At 39.3% G+C, this 17,085-nt stretch overlaps 1 protein-coding gene and 1 long non-coding RNA gene across 3 annotated transcripts; one reads left to right on the top strand and one right to left on the bottom strand.

Moving 5' to 3' along the window:
• Positions 1 to 4,578: 4,578 nt before the first annotated feature.
• On the bottom strand, positions 4,579 to 11,443 carry LOC131134814 (uncharacterized). Of its 2 annotated transcripts, none has more exons than XR_009131482.1 (3): positions 11,376 to 11,443; positions 10,651 to 10,764; positions 4,579 to 9,072 (listed from the first exon to the last, which is right to left on the bottom strand). It is a non-coding gene; the product is annotated as an uncharacterized LOC131134814 (long non-coding RNA). The 2 variants fall into 2 exon arrangements; XR_009131483.1 differs by having other exon boundaries at positions 4,579 to 8,826.
• LOC131134806 (multidrug and toxin extrusion protein 1-like) lies at positions 8,625 to 16,086 on the top strand. The gene is made up of 16 exons (XM_058080431.1): positions 8,625 to 8,999; positions 10,489 to 10,557; positions 10,629 to 10,777; positions 10,864 to 10,906; positions 11,001 to 11,045; positions 11,663 to 11,760; positions 11,868 to 11,965; positions 12,372 to 12,485; positions 12,551 to 12,618; positions 12,684 to 12,792; positions 12,876 to 12,951; positions 14,497 to 14,566; positions 14,655 to 14,787; positions 14,880 to 14,974; positions 15,298 to 15,384; positions 15,643 to 16,086. Exons 1-16 carry the CDS (start codon positions 8,943 to 8,945, stop codon positions 15,928 to 15,930), a joined length of 1,599 nt encoding a protein of 532 aa, XP_057936414.1. The 5' UTR covers positions 8,625 to 8,942; the 3' UTR covers positions 15,931 to 16,086.
• The last annotated feature ends 999 nt before the right edge of the window (positions 16,087 to 17,085 follow it).

Below are 17,085 nucleotides of genomic sequence, written 5' to 3'. Positions count from 1 at the left end.
AAAAAATGTTCGTGTTACGGTTGTGTTAGCATACACATTTTTGACCTTGCGTGACTTATACTCCGGAGCGACTTATAGTCCAGAAAATACGGAACATGCTCGCAGACACTTTATTTATTATTTTCTTTAAAATCCGCTTTTGCAAACAGATCCATAAATCAACAATATGTTCATTATTTTTGCCTCTAAACATTTTATTATTAGATGTGCAAGTGTGCCTAATGTTGTGATTTGTACAGTAAGTGTATAACTGCTGTATCTCACAAAAGGGAAATTCATCCCTTTAATATTTCTTCAACCATTTTATTATATCTTCTCAAGGGACGAAAAATGGAGGCGTGTACAGAGGTGAATGTTAGACATGTAACACTCCTCCACCTTCCTTATTCCGTTCGATGATGCTCCCTCCATAGGTGTTTAGTTGGATTCAGCTTAGAATTTTCATCTCGGTGGGAAGGTGTTTGGGCTCTTTTATCATGTTCCAAATCTGCCGCGTGGACCAGTTTTTCTTGGAGATATGATCATGCTATGCTTTGCAATCTTTTTCCAATTTCCTCAATGAACCACAGCTGCCCAGCGTTGGCAATACTCATGCATCTCCAGATCACACATGACTTTAGGCGAGATATACTGTAATTTAATGGTTGATGAAATATGAGGGGTGTAACAACTTTTGTGATTTTTTTTTTATTTTTTATGATTATTGTGTTTTTTTGACTGGTAAAATGATTACTTTGTACAAATTTCCTGTGATGGTGACAGTTATTGTGTTTGTTGGGTCTGTTTCCTTATTGCAGAAATAAAAAATAAAAAAAAAGATATTTCCCAGGTGAAGGAAAAATATACACTTGAAGGTCACAAACCGCTACTTGCAGTCCAACCACAGTGGGATCATTTGCAGTTAGATTTAAGTCGCAAAATCTATGCTCGTTTATCCTGCCGTAAGTTTGACAGATTACACTACCGCTTGGGTTATTTTGCTTTTTCCTGTTTTTCACAAACACTTCATATACACACACACTAGCTTATTAGCTCTGCAGTTTTCTCCTCCCTCTGTGAAAATAAACAACTTCCTGTCATTCAAGTTATTGCACTGGAAGTGTTTCTGCAGGATAACCGTTCCGTTTCAAAATGTCAACAGTTTAAATGAGGGAATTGATAAAAGTCAAGCAAGGACAAAGACGTTGTGTGTGTGGCATTTAGATATTCTATGGTCATGTGACTCACTTTTCAGACAAATGTCTCGGGACACATTTTTTAGATAGATTTGGAACCCTGATGTTATTCTTAAAAATGAGAAACATGAATAGTCTTAATAACACTGCAGCATCTAGGACTCCCCCATGTTAGACTCTCCTCTTAGTGGATCTGTTTCGAACTGCCGAGGGTAGCGACTGCACTCCATAATGAGCTGAAGCTGTCAGTCTCCAGGCCACATTTAAGAAATCATTAATCATATGTTCCCTATGATGTGTATGTGTGTGTGTTACTGCTTCTTTGTGGCCTCGCAGTCAGCGACTGGCAAAACGATGCAATTTAAAAGAACGGAAACTTGGTAACAGCTCTTCTAATTGGCATCTTTGTGACCTTGTGTGGAAGATTTGAAGCAAAAAAAAAAAAAAAGTAATGAGGCGGCTGAACAATGTCCCACTTAAAGGCTTTTCAAGAGATTCTCGTGTTGCATTGCTATTACGAGAGATGAGCGGATGAAGATAAAGATAAGCAGGACATTAAAAACTGTTCTGCTGAAAGCGCTAGTTATATGACTGGTAGGAAATACAAGGATACAGTTGCTATTCTGTATTACATGTATTAGATGGGCACACAAATGCAAAAAAAGGCACTGATTATAAGGATTATAAGACATTCATTAATTTATTTTCTACCGCTTTTTCCTCACAAGGGTCGCGGGGGGTGCTGGAGCCCAACTGTCTTTGGGCGAGAGGCGGGGTACACTCCGGGTACTCCGGTTTCCTCCCACATTCCAAAAAACATGCTAGGTTAATTGGCGACTCCAAATTGTCCATAGGTATGAATGTGAGTGTGAATGGTTGTTTGTCTATATGTGCCCTGTGATTGGCTGGCCACCTGTCCAGGGTGTACCCCGCCTCTCGCCCAAAGACAGCTGGGATAGGCTCCAGCACCTTCGCGACCTTTGTCAGGATAAGCGGTAGAAAATGAATGAATGAATGAATATATTATTGATGTATTCACATTTTCTTTAGGGGTTCCTCAAAGCTCTACCTTAGATACCATTTACTTGCCGTTTCATCTGTCATCTCTGCACAAAAGCAAAGTTCTAAAATAATATAATATATAAATAGCTGCACGGCGTTGCGTGGTTAGCGCGCAGGCCTTACACCTAGAAGACCCGAGTTCAATTCCACCCTCGGCCATCTCTGTGTGGAGTTTGCATGTTCTCCCCGTGCATGCGTGGGTTTTCTCCGGGTACTCCGGTTTCCTCCCACATTCCAAAAACATGCTAGGTTAATTGTCGACTCCAAATTGTCCATAGGTATGAATGTGAGTGTGAATGGTTGTTTGTCTATATGTGCCCTGTGATTGTACCCCGCCTTTCGCCCAAAGACAGCTGGGATAGGCTCCAGCACCCCCGTGACCCTCGTGAGGAAAAAGCGGTAGAAAATGAATGAATGAATGTAGACACGCAATTGCAATATTCCTTTCCATGTATACCATTACTTTCGGAAAGGTCATTCGGAAAGATTCCATTAGGAAAAAGAAAAACTCCTCATGTAAACGTGGTTATTGTCTCAGGAAGTGACCAATGAACAAGCTGGCAGGAGTGTAAGCTAAGGAATCAGTATTTCCCAGCTGCCCCGACTCAGGCTCAGTAGAAGGCAGCCTGATTAGGTTCAGGTGTGTCTAGTTGTCCACGATCCAGCCAAGCCCCCCAACAGTAGAAGAGCGAAGGAGAGCCAGCACAACAAGGCAGGTGGAGGCAATAGAGAATTAACAGCCTTCATAAGGCCTGCGTGTCTGCCAGGAAGATGCCACACTTCATAGTTCCTCCGCGTACCTTTCAAATCTTTATTCTGTGCCACAACTTCCATGCCTTCTTTTTGCCTGCCAGCTTTCATACTTTGTTCCAAGTTTTGTTTGCCTAGTTCCTTTGTTGACCTGTGTTATGGGGGGGGGTCGGCTTTGTTGTTGTGCTCCCAGCTATTGTTTTCTTCCCGGCCTTCAGGCATTCTGTTTGTTTTGTTTTTCCTGGAGTCGTTTTCACAGTTCATTCTGTTGTTTGTTGGTTTAATTTTTTTTGTATTTCATTCCCAGCATTGCTTTTAGCAATAAAGGAGTACAAAACCTGAACAGCTATTGCATAAATATTTTAAATCAGTTCCTTCATGCAGAAGCACAATTTATGAGACAAATTTATACTTCATGTCACAATTTTGGGAATAAAGTAAAACAGCACCATCTAGTGGGACACTGCAACAATATATAAACACTTTTGAGGATTGTAATACACATTTTGTGTACAGTCATCCTTTACTTCATCGCAGTTTCAACATAGTTCTCTCATTCGAGCAGTTTTTCAGAAATTAAGTAATTAATAATCAGATCTGTGGTTGCCTAAAAATATTGAATATTGAAGTCGTTGGTAGTATTCTGGTCACTAGGTGCCAGTAATGTTACACTGCTGAGAAAATACATTAGATACAACAGTGCATGAAGTCAACTATTAACTCCTCCAATTCTGTGTGGAAGTGGTACATTTTGGGGTTCTAACTTCGTCCTTCATGCCCACTCCATTTACAACACTAAGTTTAGAACAAATACTTTTCAAGCTAAGTAGTTAGCGCAGTAGCTTGCTATAAGGTGTTAGCATTGGCCGACGCTTATGTTCCTTTAGTGATCCTGCAGCCTGCGCATCAATGTTGCACAATGTGGTGTAAGCAAAGCGTAATAGGAGTATAGAGCTGACTTTCGGTGTGATAGTTCATGTCTACGGGTTTTAAAAATGTTAAATTAAAAAAAAAAATTTATAGGTCACAAACTGGTTTTCTATGCTGTTACTCCAAAAATCTCAAATCTGTTTATTAATATTGAATCATACTTTGTGAAAATACACTTACTGCAGTCAGGTTGTTTTGTAGTTCTATTTAGTTACTCTTCTGTATTAAATACAAAATGTGGATCAAAAAAGCTGGTATTATTTTGGAAATACCACAAAGGCTGAGAATCTACACAGACAAGTTTGTCTATTTTTTTAAGTTGACTGCAAAAACAACGCAAAAAGACGGCAAAACATTAAACAGCTTGTTGTTGTAAAGTGCTTTCATAATAATAAACATATTGTTAAATGAAACGAATACGTCTTGGGGTGTCACATGTGTCAGTGATATACAAGGACATTGTGATTTTGTATCAGTGAGTTGTGATTACAGGAACTGGAAGATCAACTGTGGCTTTGTCTCACCGTGATCTCATCAGCTGATCAAGAGCTTCTAAAGCAAATTGATACGATGATAATGATATTGATTGATCACAGTTATCTTGCAGGAAGCCTTGTGATTAGAGAAGCTTCACTAACAACACTAAATTCATCACACAGCAATTTAACACTCCAGAGGTATACCTGAGAAATAAAATGGAAAAACCCATAAATATTTTAACATTTTCCTATCAGGCATTGCATCTGAGCAACACATTCATTGAGCTGCTGTGATGACGTCAGCCTCCCTCTGGGCTCCAGGTCCTTTGTGAGTGCACTGATAGCTGTACGTATATTTGCTTCTGTCAAATAAAGACCTGCCTGGTCCTCGCGGACTTGTGCACGCCACAATATGCCATTTTATGCGGCTTAAATATATATATTTTTTGTCCTCCTGTCTTTACATTGAGGACACAACAATTAACTCAACTTCAAAAAATGAATCTTACACATCTTATTGTGAGGCAGTGGGAAGAAAAAGATAATAAAGTCATATAACAATACATGAGCTAGTGGTTATAGACTGTTAATAAACATGAATGTTATTGAAAAAAATAGCACTGAAAATGAATATACAGGTACATATCTGGCCTTTGGATAAAACAGCTGAACTTTAATAGGTGACAGTGTGGACATTGAGAGGGTCTCGTTGAGGGAAAGTGTTTCCAGTACGTCTAATATCTGTGTGAGAGCAAATGACAAGTGACAGACACAAATGCATGGCAGTGGCACACATGGCATTCATTATAATATGTTGATTGATTTAAAGCTGAGAGGACGTCAGGCTTGTCACACTCTTTGCATCTCAAACACAAAGTGCCACCAGTGGAAGTGTGCTTTGAACAAAGGTGCCAGTTTGCATTAATGTCACGTCACCGTTCTCTGAGTGGACGTCATAGCATGTTTTTTTTCGGCCCTCTGTTGTTATATATTTTATATGGTAATGCAAGCCATTAATTTGTCAATCTGTCAATGTTCAAGCTGTGATGGGTCAAATTAAACCACTGGTCATTTTTACTTATGTTATCATTATTATTTTTATTTTTCATCTGCATCACCTGACTGCACGCCACTGCGAGCAACTGTACGAAAATACAATAATTAGTGTCTCTCATAGCTCTCTGTAGTCCAATTACTCGCAGTGCATGTTCCACTTTAACAAGCACCACATCCCAGTTACAAAATGACAAAAGTCAGCCTTGTTTTTGAGCCAAATGTCGGGTCTGGACTTTGTGCTGGCACTTTGACATTCTTTTATTCTACTTTCAATCACGCGGTCAATCATCAAATGGATGTCAAACTTTAAAAAGATCTTCTCTCATCTCATCTCTTTGCCTAAGGGCTAGTTCTCTTTGGTATGACAAACGTCCTGCTGCATTTGTTTCAATTGTTGAATGGTCGCTAACATATGAAGCATCAAGATCGGGGGGGGTGTTGTATCGAGATCAGTGTTGGGTACGTTACTTTAAAAAAGTAATTAGTTATAGCTACTAGCTACTTCTCAAAAAAAAGTAACTGACTTACTCCAATACAAAAGTCACTAGTTACCAGTAAAAGTAACTACCCCCCCACACACAGTACCATTACAGAGGTTTGCATTTATTGCAGTCCATAGGTGTTTCTGTGGGTTTGAGTTGTTCACACAAGACGTGGACAAAGTTTTTTTTCGGGGGCATAAAGTACATTTTACCTTTGACATCAACAAGGTTAAAGTACTGTCTGTACTTCCATTTGGGAAACGCTGTTTGGATGTGCTCTAAACACCCGCCCACCCAAGTTCTCTGATTGGCTGAAAACGCAATCTTAATAAACCTTAGCCGATCCTCGTTGCTTATGTGCTCTAAACACCCACCCACTCAAGTTCTCTGATTGGCTCAAGATGCAATTTTACGAAAATCTGAACCAATCCTCATTGCTTATGTGGTTATCTCACATCGTCCATATTGCAATAGTCTCACACTTTCACTGCGCTACAGATTAGTTATGGTAATGGTTTAATTTCATTTGAACATGCATCAGATTACAATTGTCTAAAATGGTAACGGCGTTTGGTAACATAAAAGTAATTAGATTACCCGTTACTGAATTTTTTTCATTTTAATTTTAAATTGCGTTATTTTCATCAGTGATCGGGATGCATGTTTGAGCATGTATTGTTTTCAATCATGCCGCGAAGCATCTGCACCCATGATGTGGAAATGAGATTTCCCCCAAGGAGGGCTTAAGGTCTTAGGAGAGCAGTTCTCAACCAGAGACTCAACACAGACACTCTGATGCATGGAAATCATTTTGTGCACTGGACTGCAGCTGCCACCTGTGGCAAATAGTCATCCTCGCTTCTGCTGCGTAATCAGCATCATGCTTATGCGGTAACACGCTTCCGGGCAAGTTGGAAGCAGTCAACGGGATGAATCAACAGGTAGTGCATCATTCCAGACATGCTGTCTTGGAACTGCAGGTTGCGATGCGGGCTGTCACTCCCGATTTTACAGCCTCGCTTCTCTCACTTTGTGACTGGTTAACCTTTACCGCACCTCCGATAGGACACAGTTATTTATCTGTGATACGTGTGTGAGACAGGCTCACACTGATTTCACTGAAAAATTATTAGCAATGCAAAAGGATGTGCATGAAAGCTCATGGCTTCCAAGGTTGCATCGGGACAAGCTATTTAACCTTTTCAGGGCACACTTTTAATTAAGAAATCTTTGGGATATTTTGTGCCATTTGGTTGCTTTTATTTTTTTCTGGCTGTGTTGATTGAATACACAGTCAATGTTTTTGGAATGGTGCATTCATATGCATCGTGTAATTACTCGAGCACAAGTTGCTCCTGCATTGACATACACTTGAAAATTACAAGAAACACACCTAACATGCACATGCAGCCCAAAGTACATAATAGTGACAAAAACAACAATTGAAGCCATTCAAACGTAAGGATGCCATGATCAGACTGGAATAAACGATACGTAGGAGGATCACTTATCTATTTATCAGTCCGCATGTCAAACTTTATCCAACTGTCACCACTCAAAATACACACTTTTAATTAAGAAATCTTAGGGATATTTTCTGCCAGTCGGTTGTTTTTATTTTTTTTCTGGTTTTTGATTGAATACACAGTCAGTGTTTTTGGAATGGTGCATTCATGTACATTGTGTAATTACTCGAGCACAAGTTGCTCCTGCATTGACATACACTTGAAAATTACAGGAATCACACCTAACATGCACATGCAGCCCAAAGTACATAATACTGACAAAAACAATTGAAGCCATTCAAACATAAGGATGCCATGATCAGACTGGAATAAACAATACGTAGGAGGATCACTTATCTATTTATCAGTTCGCATTTGACAAACTTTATCCAACTGTCACCACTCAAAATACACACTTTTTGTCTATGAATTGCTAAACTATTAATTATGTTGAATATTTTAAGTCATTTAAGATGAGCGTATGTTTTTTTTAAGCGTGCAAGATTAGTGGGTACATGGATTCAGGTGAAATGCTGAAGGGGTACGCCACTGTCGGAACGTTCGGAAACCACTTGATTGGGGTTTACAAAATACAGCATTTTTTTTATTTCTATGTGTACGTCCTTTTTTCTAACCGTAGTGAGTAGCATGAGTCAACACAAGACATTATTGTTTACATTTTCCGTTATGTGTTTTGAATTGCTGATTTTTTTTCTTTCATGGTATTTGGTGGCCAAGTGGTTAGCATGTAGACCACACAGTCAGGACATTGGAAAGACCTGGAATTGGATCTCCACAGAGTTTGCTGAGTTTGTGGAGTTTGTGTATGAGTTTTCTCCCGGTATTCCGGTTTCCTCCCACATAAATGGCCACTCCGTAGGTATGAATGTGTGAATGATTATTTGTGTATATGTGCCCTGTGATTAGCTGGAGACCAGTCCAGGGTGAACCCCGGCCCTTGCTGGGATAGGCTCCAGCATACCCGCGACCCCAGTGGATCATTATCATCATTGCCCTTCTGCAGTGATTGGCTAAGAGAAGGCCTCTCCCAAATTCCTTCACCTCCAGAAGTCCTTACCAGATAAGTGAAATAAGATTACAACATTGGCAGGACGTGGTGACTCCTGATTATCTAGATGGACTTTTCTGCTCTGCTCGAGCAGCTCCAATGGGAAATGACAGCCTCTCTATGAATTAGTAACCAAAGTTTGTAAAACAGAGGTAAGAAGAAAAGGAAGTGCAGTACTTGGGAAACACTTCTGGCAAACATGGAGGAGGCAGCCAGTGACAAGATGTTCTGCTGCAGCTGGCTGCGGCGCACGATTCCCCGGAACATCAGGGACGAACTGTACCATCTCTTGAGAATGATGGGGCCCCTTGTAAGGATCTGCGAGCACAACATGCCAAGATCACATGATTGATAAGTGACAACATGTCTTTTTCATGTCTTCTTTTTAGCTCATCTCTCGAATCCTCAATTATTTACTTCCTTTTGTGATTACAATGTTCTGTGGCCGTCTGAGGAACGAGGTGATGGCCGGCTATGGACTAGCATCTGCTGTGAGTGCTCAAGGCTTCAATTTGGTTTTCTCCATGATGTGATTATTCATACCGTCCAATGAAAAGCATGTATCTGCAAATAAGAATCACATTTTTTAGCAAGAATATATGTCCGCAAACAAGGAATTTGATTTGGCTGCATCGGTGCATTGGATAGCAAAAACAACATTATCTAAAATTTGACAAGATTTCTTGTCAAATTTAAAAAGTCTCGTTGGCACTCGAACTTGGCTAATAAAAAATAAAAATTTTTACAGTCAAAATAATAAAATAAACAGTAGTTTTTCGGCGCTGTGTAATTGTTGTGAAATCCCAACACAAAATCTGTAAAAATATTGTGCTACTTCGGTATGTAATACGTATTGTACATACGCTAGCAACAATAAACCAATCAAAGAACATGATGTACTTTGAAAAACCAAGTGAAGCAAATGAATTCGAAATTCGGAATTCATTCCAGGAGGATTAACAAGTAGTGTGAACGGGCATTCAAAGAGATGACGCGAGTGACATGACAGTGATGGATGAAAGATGGCGAACACGGAAGTTACGCAGTTACGCCACCATATGTCAAAAAATAGCTGCTCATCATTGCTGAACAGCAATACTTGACAACGAGACTGACTCTGACAATAATGAGAGGGAACCCGTCTTTTGCAGGAAGTCTTGTGAATAGAGAAACTTCACTATGAATACTAATCACACTATTCATCACACAGCAATTTAACACTCCAGAGGTATACCAGAGAAATAACATATTTGATAGGGAAATTGGCCAGGTGTTCTGTTCAGATACAGAAAACGAGTACTTTGATGGATTTTTTGAGAAGATTAATTCAAAAATACAGTGAGTGTATTTTTAAATGGTAGAATAAAGTTCGACTAAAGTCACTGTTTTGCTTCTGTTCCCTTTTTTTGTAGACTGTGTAGTCCTAGGGGTTCAATTCCACACTCAGCCAAATCTGTGTGGAGTTTGCATGTGAATGCGTGGGTTTTCTCCGGGGACTCCGGTTTCCTCCCACATTCCAAAAACATGCTAGGTTAATTGGCGACTCCAAATTGTCCATAGGTATGAATGTGAGTGTGAATGGTTGTTTGTCTATATGTGCCCTGTGATTGGCTGGCGACCAGTCCAAGGGTGTACCCCGCCTCTCGCTCAAAGACAGCTGGGATAGGCTCCAGCACCCCCGCGACTCTCGTTAGGATAAGCGGTAGAAAATGAATAAATGAATAATAAAGACATGCAAATACATGCTTGTAATCAGATAACACCATTATGTTTTTCTTATATTCCTGAAAAAAAAATTACTGTTTCTTGTTTTAAAGATAGATTTGGAGAGACATGCTTCTCAGTGTAAGACATTATAAAGCATTCATTCATTCATTTTCTACCGCTTTTCCTCACGAGGGTCGCGGGGGTGCTGGACATTATAAAGCAATTCAAACAAATATTTGACCAATAAGTCCAATTGTGTTTTCTTTCTATTAGACTATCAGTGTCACCACCTCAGCAACAGGACTGGGTTTGGGCTTCGCATGTGATACCCTGGTGGCTCAGGTTGGGAATCAGACTTTCATGCTGACAACCCTTCAAGCTAAATACTGAAACATTCATACACTGTGGTACAGACCTTCGGCGGTAAGAACCTACTACGTGTGGGCGTGATCCTTCAGCGAGGCGTCATCATATTGCTGTTGTTCTGTCTGCCCTGCTGGGGTCTGCTCCTCAATGCTCAGTCCATCCTGCTTCTTCTAGGCCAGGACCCTGAGGTGACCCGGTAACTAACGGTCACCATAAACTGCTACCAGCAACTTTGCAGGGTCGACATTGTGTCCTTACTCTGAACTGAACTTGTGATTTCAGAATTGCTCAACTATATATTACGGCATACCTTCCAGCAATACCTGTAAGTTTTAATATTTTGTTGTTCCATATCAGTCCATGCTTATTTTTTTTGTAAACGACTGCAGTCAAAGTGAATCTGTCTATATGTCTTTTAGGCAATGTTTCTACATCACCTACAGATGTCCTACCTTCAAAACCAGGTTTAGCGGCCATCTTGGGACACACGTGGGATATTTGCCTTATAGCATTAGCATATTTATTGTCATTTCTGGTGGCAATTTCCGGCTTTTAACTCTATTAATTAATTAATGGTCGTGTTTCATGAAGTCCCAACTATAAAAGAACCACTACCACCTTCTTAATAGTATCTGTAATACTAAAATATGTACATACAACCAACAATAAAGCCTTATTTTCAGGTGAATCACCACTCACAGTGCCAGGTTTTCACTGTTTAATTGGAACGTCAATAAGAATTAAATCTTCATGGTGAAACACTATTATTGTACAAAGTAATCATTTTAACTTACGTATTTGTTGATATGATGCACAAAGAGCTAGTAACAACTTGCCGCTCTGTCTACTTACTTCCTGCTGCGGTGTCCCAGCACTGTGAGGAGTTCAGGTGCACTCGTCATTTTGAGTATTAGGCGCTAATTGTTTTTTGACGTACAACACTTTAGGAACCACTGATCTAGAAGCTTCGGGTTTCCTCTCATATTTCAAAATATGCACGTTAGATTAAGAAATTACCCATATCATATATAATATATATATATTAGAAAATGGCAATACTCATTATATCCTCTGTTGTTAGGGTATAATACTGCCACAGGTGTATACTGCTGCCATGGCAAACATTGCCAATGTGGTGACAAACTACGTCTTTATTCACTTACTCAAGCTTGGAGTTGGGTGAGTACCCACACAAACAGCAAAATCATGAAATTATATGTATAATTCCATAATTCCATTGCACATCATTTGCCATGTGTATCATATGATTGTGATTTGCTTTCCAGCGGCTCAGCAGCAGCCAACACCCTATCCGAGATCTACATCTGTGTCTTTCTGTTTGCTTACATCTGGTGGAAAAAGCTTCATAAAACAACATGGGGAGGTGACTTATATTTATTATGAATTTAATAATTGATTATGTTTACTTGTGATTGACACTGTCAGAAATATCATACATAATATCATAGCATTCATTCATTCATTCATTTTCTACCGCTTTTCCTCACAACGGTCGCGGGGGGTGCTGGAGCCTATCCCAGCTCTCTTTGGGCGAGAGGTGGGGTACACCCTGGACTGGTCGCCAGCCAATCACAGGGCGCCACTAGACCACTATAAGCTAAAACCACAATAATAAACAAACTGTTAAATGATCAACTCTCTGACAATGTCAATCAAAACTCTTATTGTAAAACCAGAATCCTTTATTGGATGTTTTGAGAGTGTTCAAGTGTACCTAATATTATGGCTGGTGAGTGTCGATATAGGTAAGTATCTCACTCCCCCTGCAGGTTGGTCCGTGGATTCACTGCAGGAGTGGGGGGCTTTCATGAAACTGGCCATTCCCAGTACACTCATGACATGTTTCGAATGGTGGATTTATGAGTTTGGGGAATTCTTTGCAGGTAAAAAAGCATATAATGTATATGTTGATTGCGGAATGTTATTGAAAAGTTGATATTGTGTCCAGGGATGATGAGTAAAAATGAGCTGGCAGCCCAGCATGCGTTGGCATCCATTGCAAACTTGATCTACATGGTATGCTGGCAGTTCTCTGTATTGTTTGGATCGGTGTGACTTTATTCCATTTATCCATATAACAGATCCCGGTTGGTATCCAAGCTGCGGCTTGTGCTCGAGTGGGCAACGCTCTGGGTGCAGGAAACACGGCAGGGGCACTCCTCACCTGTAAGGTGTCGCTGTTACTCACAGGTCAGTTGATGGCTGCTCGAAGTTCATGTATGCATGGTCATTGGTCATTCAATATGATGTCATGTTTTTTTTTTGTTTTGGAGCTGCCTTTGCTGTTGTTGAAGGCGCCACGCTCGGCTCTGCGAAATCTGTGATTGGCTTCATCTTCACTTCTGACCCGTGAGTTTTTATGGCTGACCTGACATTGAGAGGATGATAAAAAGGTGGTCGATGACCTTACTGAAACAAACAACCATGCCCAAACACCCACTTCCCCTCACTTTTCTTGTCTCATCCAGTCAGCAGTCACAATACATTCTCCGCCTCAGAGACTCGGAAAGTAGACATTTCAAGCAAAGCTGATATTTTCAAAAATGCGCAGCTCCCCCACTCCACACTGTGAAAAAGAAATGCCTATTCACATGAGTGGATTGTTTAAAAAGAATGTCCGTCTGCATAAAAACACATTCACTATAGCTGTCATGTGGATTTTGTCCCAGCCTGAAAACGCAACCATAGCAGTATTCCAATCCCAGCACTGTCTGAACTGGAATATTTATCTATTTATTTATGATATTTTCTCCAAATCAGGCAGTTTTATTAGAGCACAAGAGTTTCTGTGTGCATGAACTGACGATGCATGTGAGTGTCATACATTCACCAATTATGTTGCTTTCAAGGACACGAAGGTTTGAAGAAGATGGTTTCTTGTAAATTCAGTGTCCAGTTCGGCCTGTGACCTAAAGTTGGCTTTGAGTTTTGTCCTCCTGTGCAATTGAGTTTGACACCCCAGTATGTAAACGAACCCACAGAGGTATATTTACTTACTTTAAGAAAAAATGACATGCATTTTATATCTTTGTGATGTACAGAAGGTGAAAAAGCACATTATAATATAATTATATTGTAATATTTCAACTGTATGCTACTAAAACAACATTTTCTGTCATAATATGAGTTTATTTTGTAAAATTTAGACTTCTTGTTAGAATACACCTTTTTCCTCTTAAATTTTAAGTATATTTCCATAAAATTATGTTAAATTTACATCCATTATGTAAATTATTTTTCAATTCCTGCTGTTGTTTTTTGTAATTTTCCAATTATTTCAACTTTCTTCCTTCTTCTCATAATTATAACCTTATTCCCATAATATTTTGACTTTATTCTTACAATATAACATTATAACATTATATAATAACATTAACATAGTAACATTATAACCTTTTCCCACAACCTATTTTCCCAAAAATTACAACTTTATGTTATTTTCTTTCTCATAATATGATGACTTAATTATTCTTAAAAATAAAAAGTATTTTTTCTTGAATATTTCAACTTTATGCTACTAAAATGACATCTTCATTAAATTAATTAGATTAATTAAATTAATGATTTATTTATTTTTAATTAATTCAATTATTTAGTTTTATTCTTCTGTTTTGACTGATAAAAAACAACCACTGGCCATAAATGGCGCCCGGGGCTGCACTTTGGACACCACTGCACTAGATCAGCCATTTAGGGAATAAAAAAAAATCACCCAGTCAAGGTTTAAGTCTATTTCTTATGTAAGTTAAATTAACTCCTAAGTCAGTCTCAGTGCATACAGAGCACATACAGTATAACATACAGTAATAAAAAGTAATACAAAGTATGTGTATGAAACTATTGTATTGGCGCACATAATGTAAATAGTAATAGTTTTAATAATCATCGTTACAGGAAGATCATCAGTCGGGTTTGCGACTTAATGAATGTTTACTGCTTCCATCTGTTCTTCGATGCACTGGTGGTGAGTATTGCACGTAATTATCCATTGGATATGAATAGCGATTCATCATCAGTATATAAAGCGTGATTGTTTGCTTGCCTTCCTCCAGGGTGTCTGCATCGGCATCTTTATGGGGACTGGGAAGCAGAAGATAGCGGCTGTGTCTAATTTGATTGGCTTCTACTGCATTGGCCTAACACTCAGTGTTACATTCATGTTTGTTGCCAAACTGAATATTTTAGGTATCTACCTGATTATCTACTATTATTTAATGTTTTGCATAAAGCACCAAAATATAGCAGCGTAAAGGAATCTGGGTGTTTGTCTTTCACAGGTTTCTGGTTGGGTCTCCTCATTTGCGTGATTTTGCAATCCATCTTCTACATCATTGTCATATTTCGAATGAACTGGCAGAAAATCACAGAGGAGGTACAGTATGATGCTACTGTTGTTGAGATGACTTTCACTATATGCGTTACATTAACGCCCAGTTTGGACTTTTAGGAAAAACAATCAGACTGCACTTCCGGAATAACAAACAAAAAACAGACTGTGTACATATATTTATACTGTTATTCTGTATATTTTGTATTTTTCATTTTTTTTAATAGATGTGTATGCACCTACTATACCAAAACAAATTCCTAGTATGTGTTTGATCATACCTGGCAATAAACCCTTTTCTGATTCTGATGAGTTATACAGCATCTTAATAAGGAAGCATCAGTAATTTTGACTTTGCTTGTTTGCAGGCTCTGAAACAAGCCCAGGCAAAGACAAATGTGGCAATACTAAACACGCTTAACCACAGTGCTGAACAGGCAGAGCACCAAGACAATGTAAGTGGATTTTTTTATAATGTAACTAGATGAAGCAAAATGAGTAGAAATTGCATGTGAATCCTGAATATGACTTGATTGAATATAGAATGAATGTTCTAGTAAGGTATTTGTCAATGGAGGATCGAACCAGCAGCCCCTTAGATTGTTAGACAACCACTCTACCACACTAAATGTGAAATGAAATATATTTAGTACAGGTGTTACTACCAAAGTGTATCTATGATGAATATAAGCTTTTTTCCGCTTCCTCCCAAGTCAGTGGATGGCTACCTTCATGTGAACACAGAGTGCCCCGATGGGAACACAGTGAGCCAAAATGTTGTCAAGGAGCGTACCCACCATCTCCCCATGACCCAGTTGATAATCCAAAGAGGCATCACCATGTTGACTGCATTGGGCCTCCTAGCCGTGGGTGCTTGTGTGCACTTGTTAGTGCCTTTGCCAGAGAGCCCGCTCTTCACACACAAAGCCAATCTCACAATGGAGGTGGTCAATAGCACAAACAATCCTCCACAAACGTCTATTACTCTGCTTGACTCCTGAGGAAAGGCGGAACTTCATCAGTCCATAGTATTTGTTGTCAATGTGCAGCTAAAAGTCAAGTCAAGTGCATTGTTACTTGTTTAAGGTTCTTGTTTCATTGCAATTTCCTGTCTCTTATAGAAGGAGTGTAAATGGGTTCAACTTTTATAGAATAAATGTGTGGTGTGCTATCCACATTTGGTGTTTTGGTCACAAACAAATAAACCATTACAATTACTATTATTGCAGTTTGTTTTTTGCGGGATGTATGTGGTAACTAGTTCATTCATTCATTTTTTACCGTTTATCCTCACAAGGGGGAGAGGCGGGGTACACCCTGGACTGGTGGCCAGCCAATCACAGGGCACATATAGACAAACAACCATTCACACTCACATTCATACCTATGGACAATTTGGAGTCGCCAATTAACCTAGCATGTTTTTGGAATGTGGGAGGAAACCAGAGTACCCGGAGAAAACCCACGCATGCACGGGGAGAACATGCAAACTCCACACAGAGATAGCAGAGGGTGGAATTGAACTCGGGTCTCCTAGCTGTGAGGCCTGAGCGCTAACCACTCGACACCGTGCAGCTATATATATATATATTATATTATTTTCAAAATTTGCTATTGTGCAGCGATGACAGAAGAAACTTATACAATAGAAAGTAAACGGTATCTAAGGTAGAGCTTTGAGGAACCCCTAAAGAAAAAGTGAATCTATCAATAATATAGTTTTACATAAATCAACAAAACCTTACCCAACAATAGAGGCACATTTTTTTAAGGGTTAACCCCCCCCCCCCACACCCCCCTTACAAATACATGAGCAGTCCCAAATATTTAAGGTGGTTAATTGTAAACAGAATATATATTTGTTTATTTGTACTGTACAGACTTAACAGGAAAAACCAACAAAGTGGAGCCCACTCTAAGCACAATGCACATAATCTGGTCCTTATGGTGGACATTGAGTTTTTCACCTCTGATTGAAGTAATACCAAACATACAGTAATTGTGTTTTCCTCACTGTGAGGAATTAACGGTACATTCATGTTAAATAGTACGTTTCTGATAAAGTTCACTGCAAAAGATACAGTCGTCTGATGTTCTGTTGTGACTGCTGTGTTTTCGATTTTTTCTCATCAACAATCTCAGTTGTTTCAGCTGCA

Source organism: Doryrhamphus excisus, chromosome 8 (genome assembly GCF_030265055.1).
Source record: "Doryrhamphus excisus isolate RoL2022-K1 chromosome 8, RoL_Dexc_1.0, whole genome shotgun sequence".
NCBI lineage: Eukaryota > Metazoa > Chordata > Actinopteri > Syngnathiformes > Syngnathidae > Doryrhamphus > Doryrhamphus excisus.
Note: the sequence above shows the minus strand (reverse complement) of the source record. Positions and strands in the feature narration are given on the sequence as shown.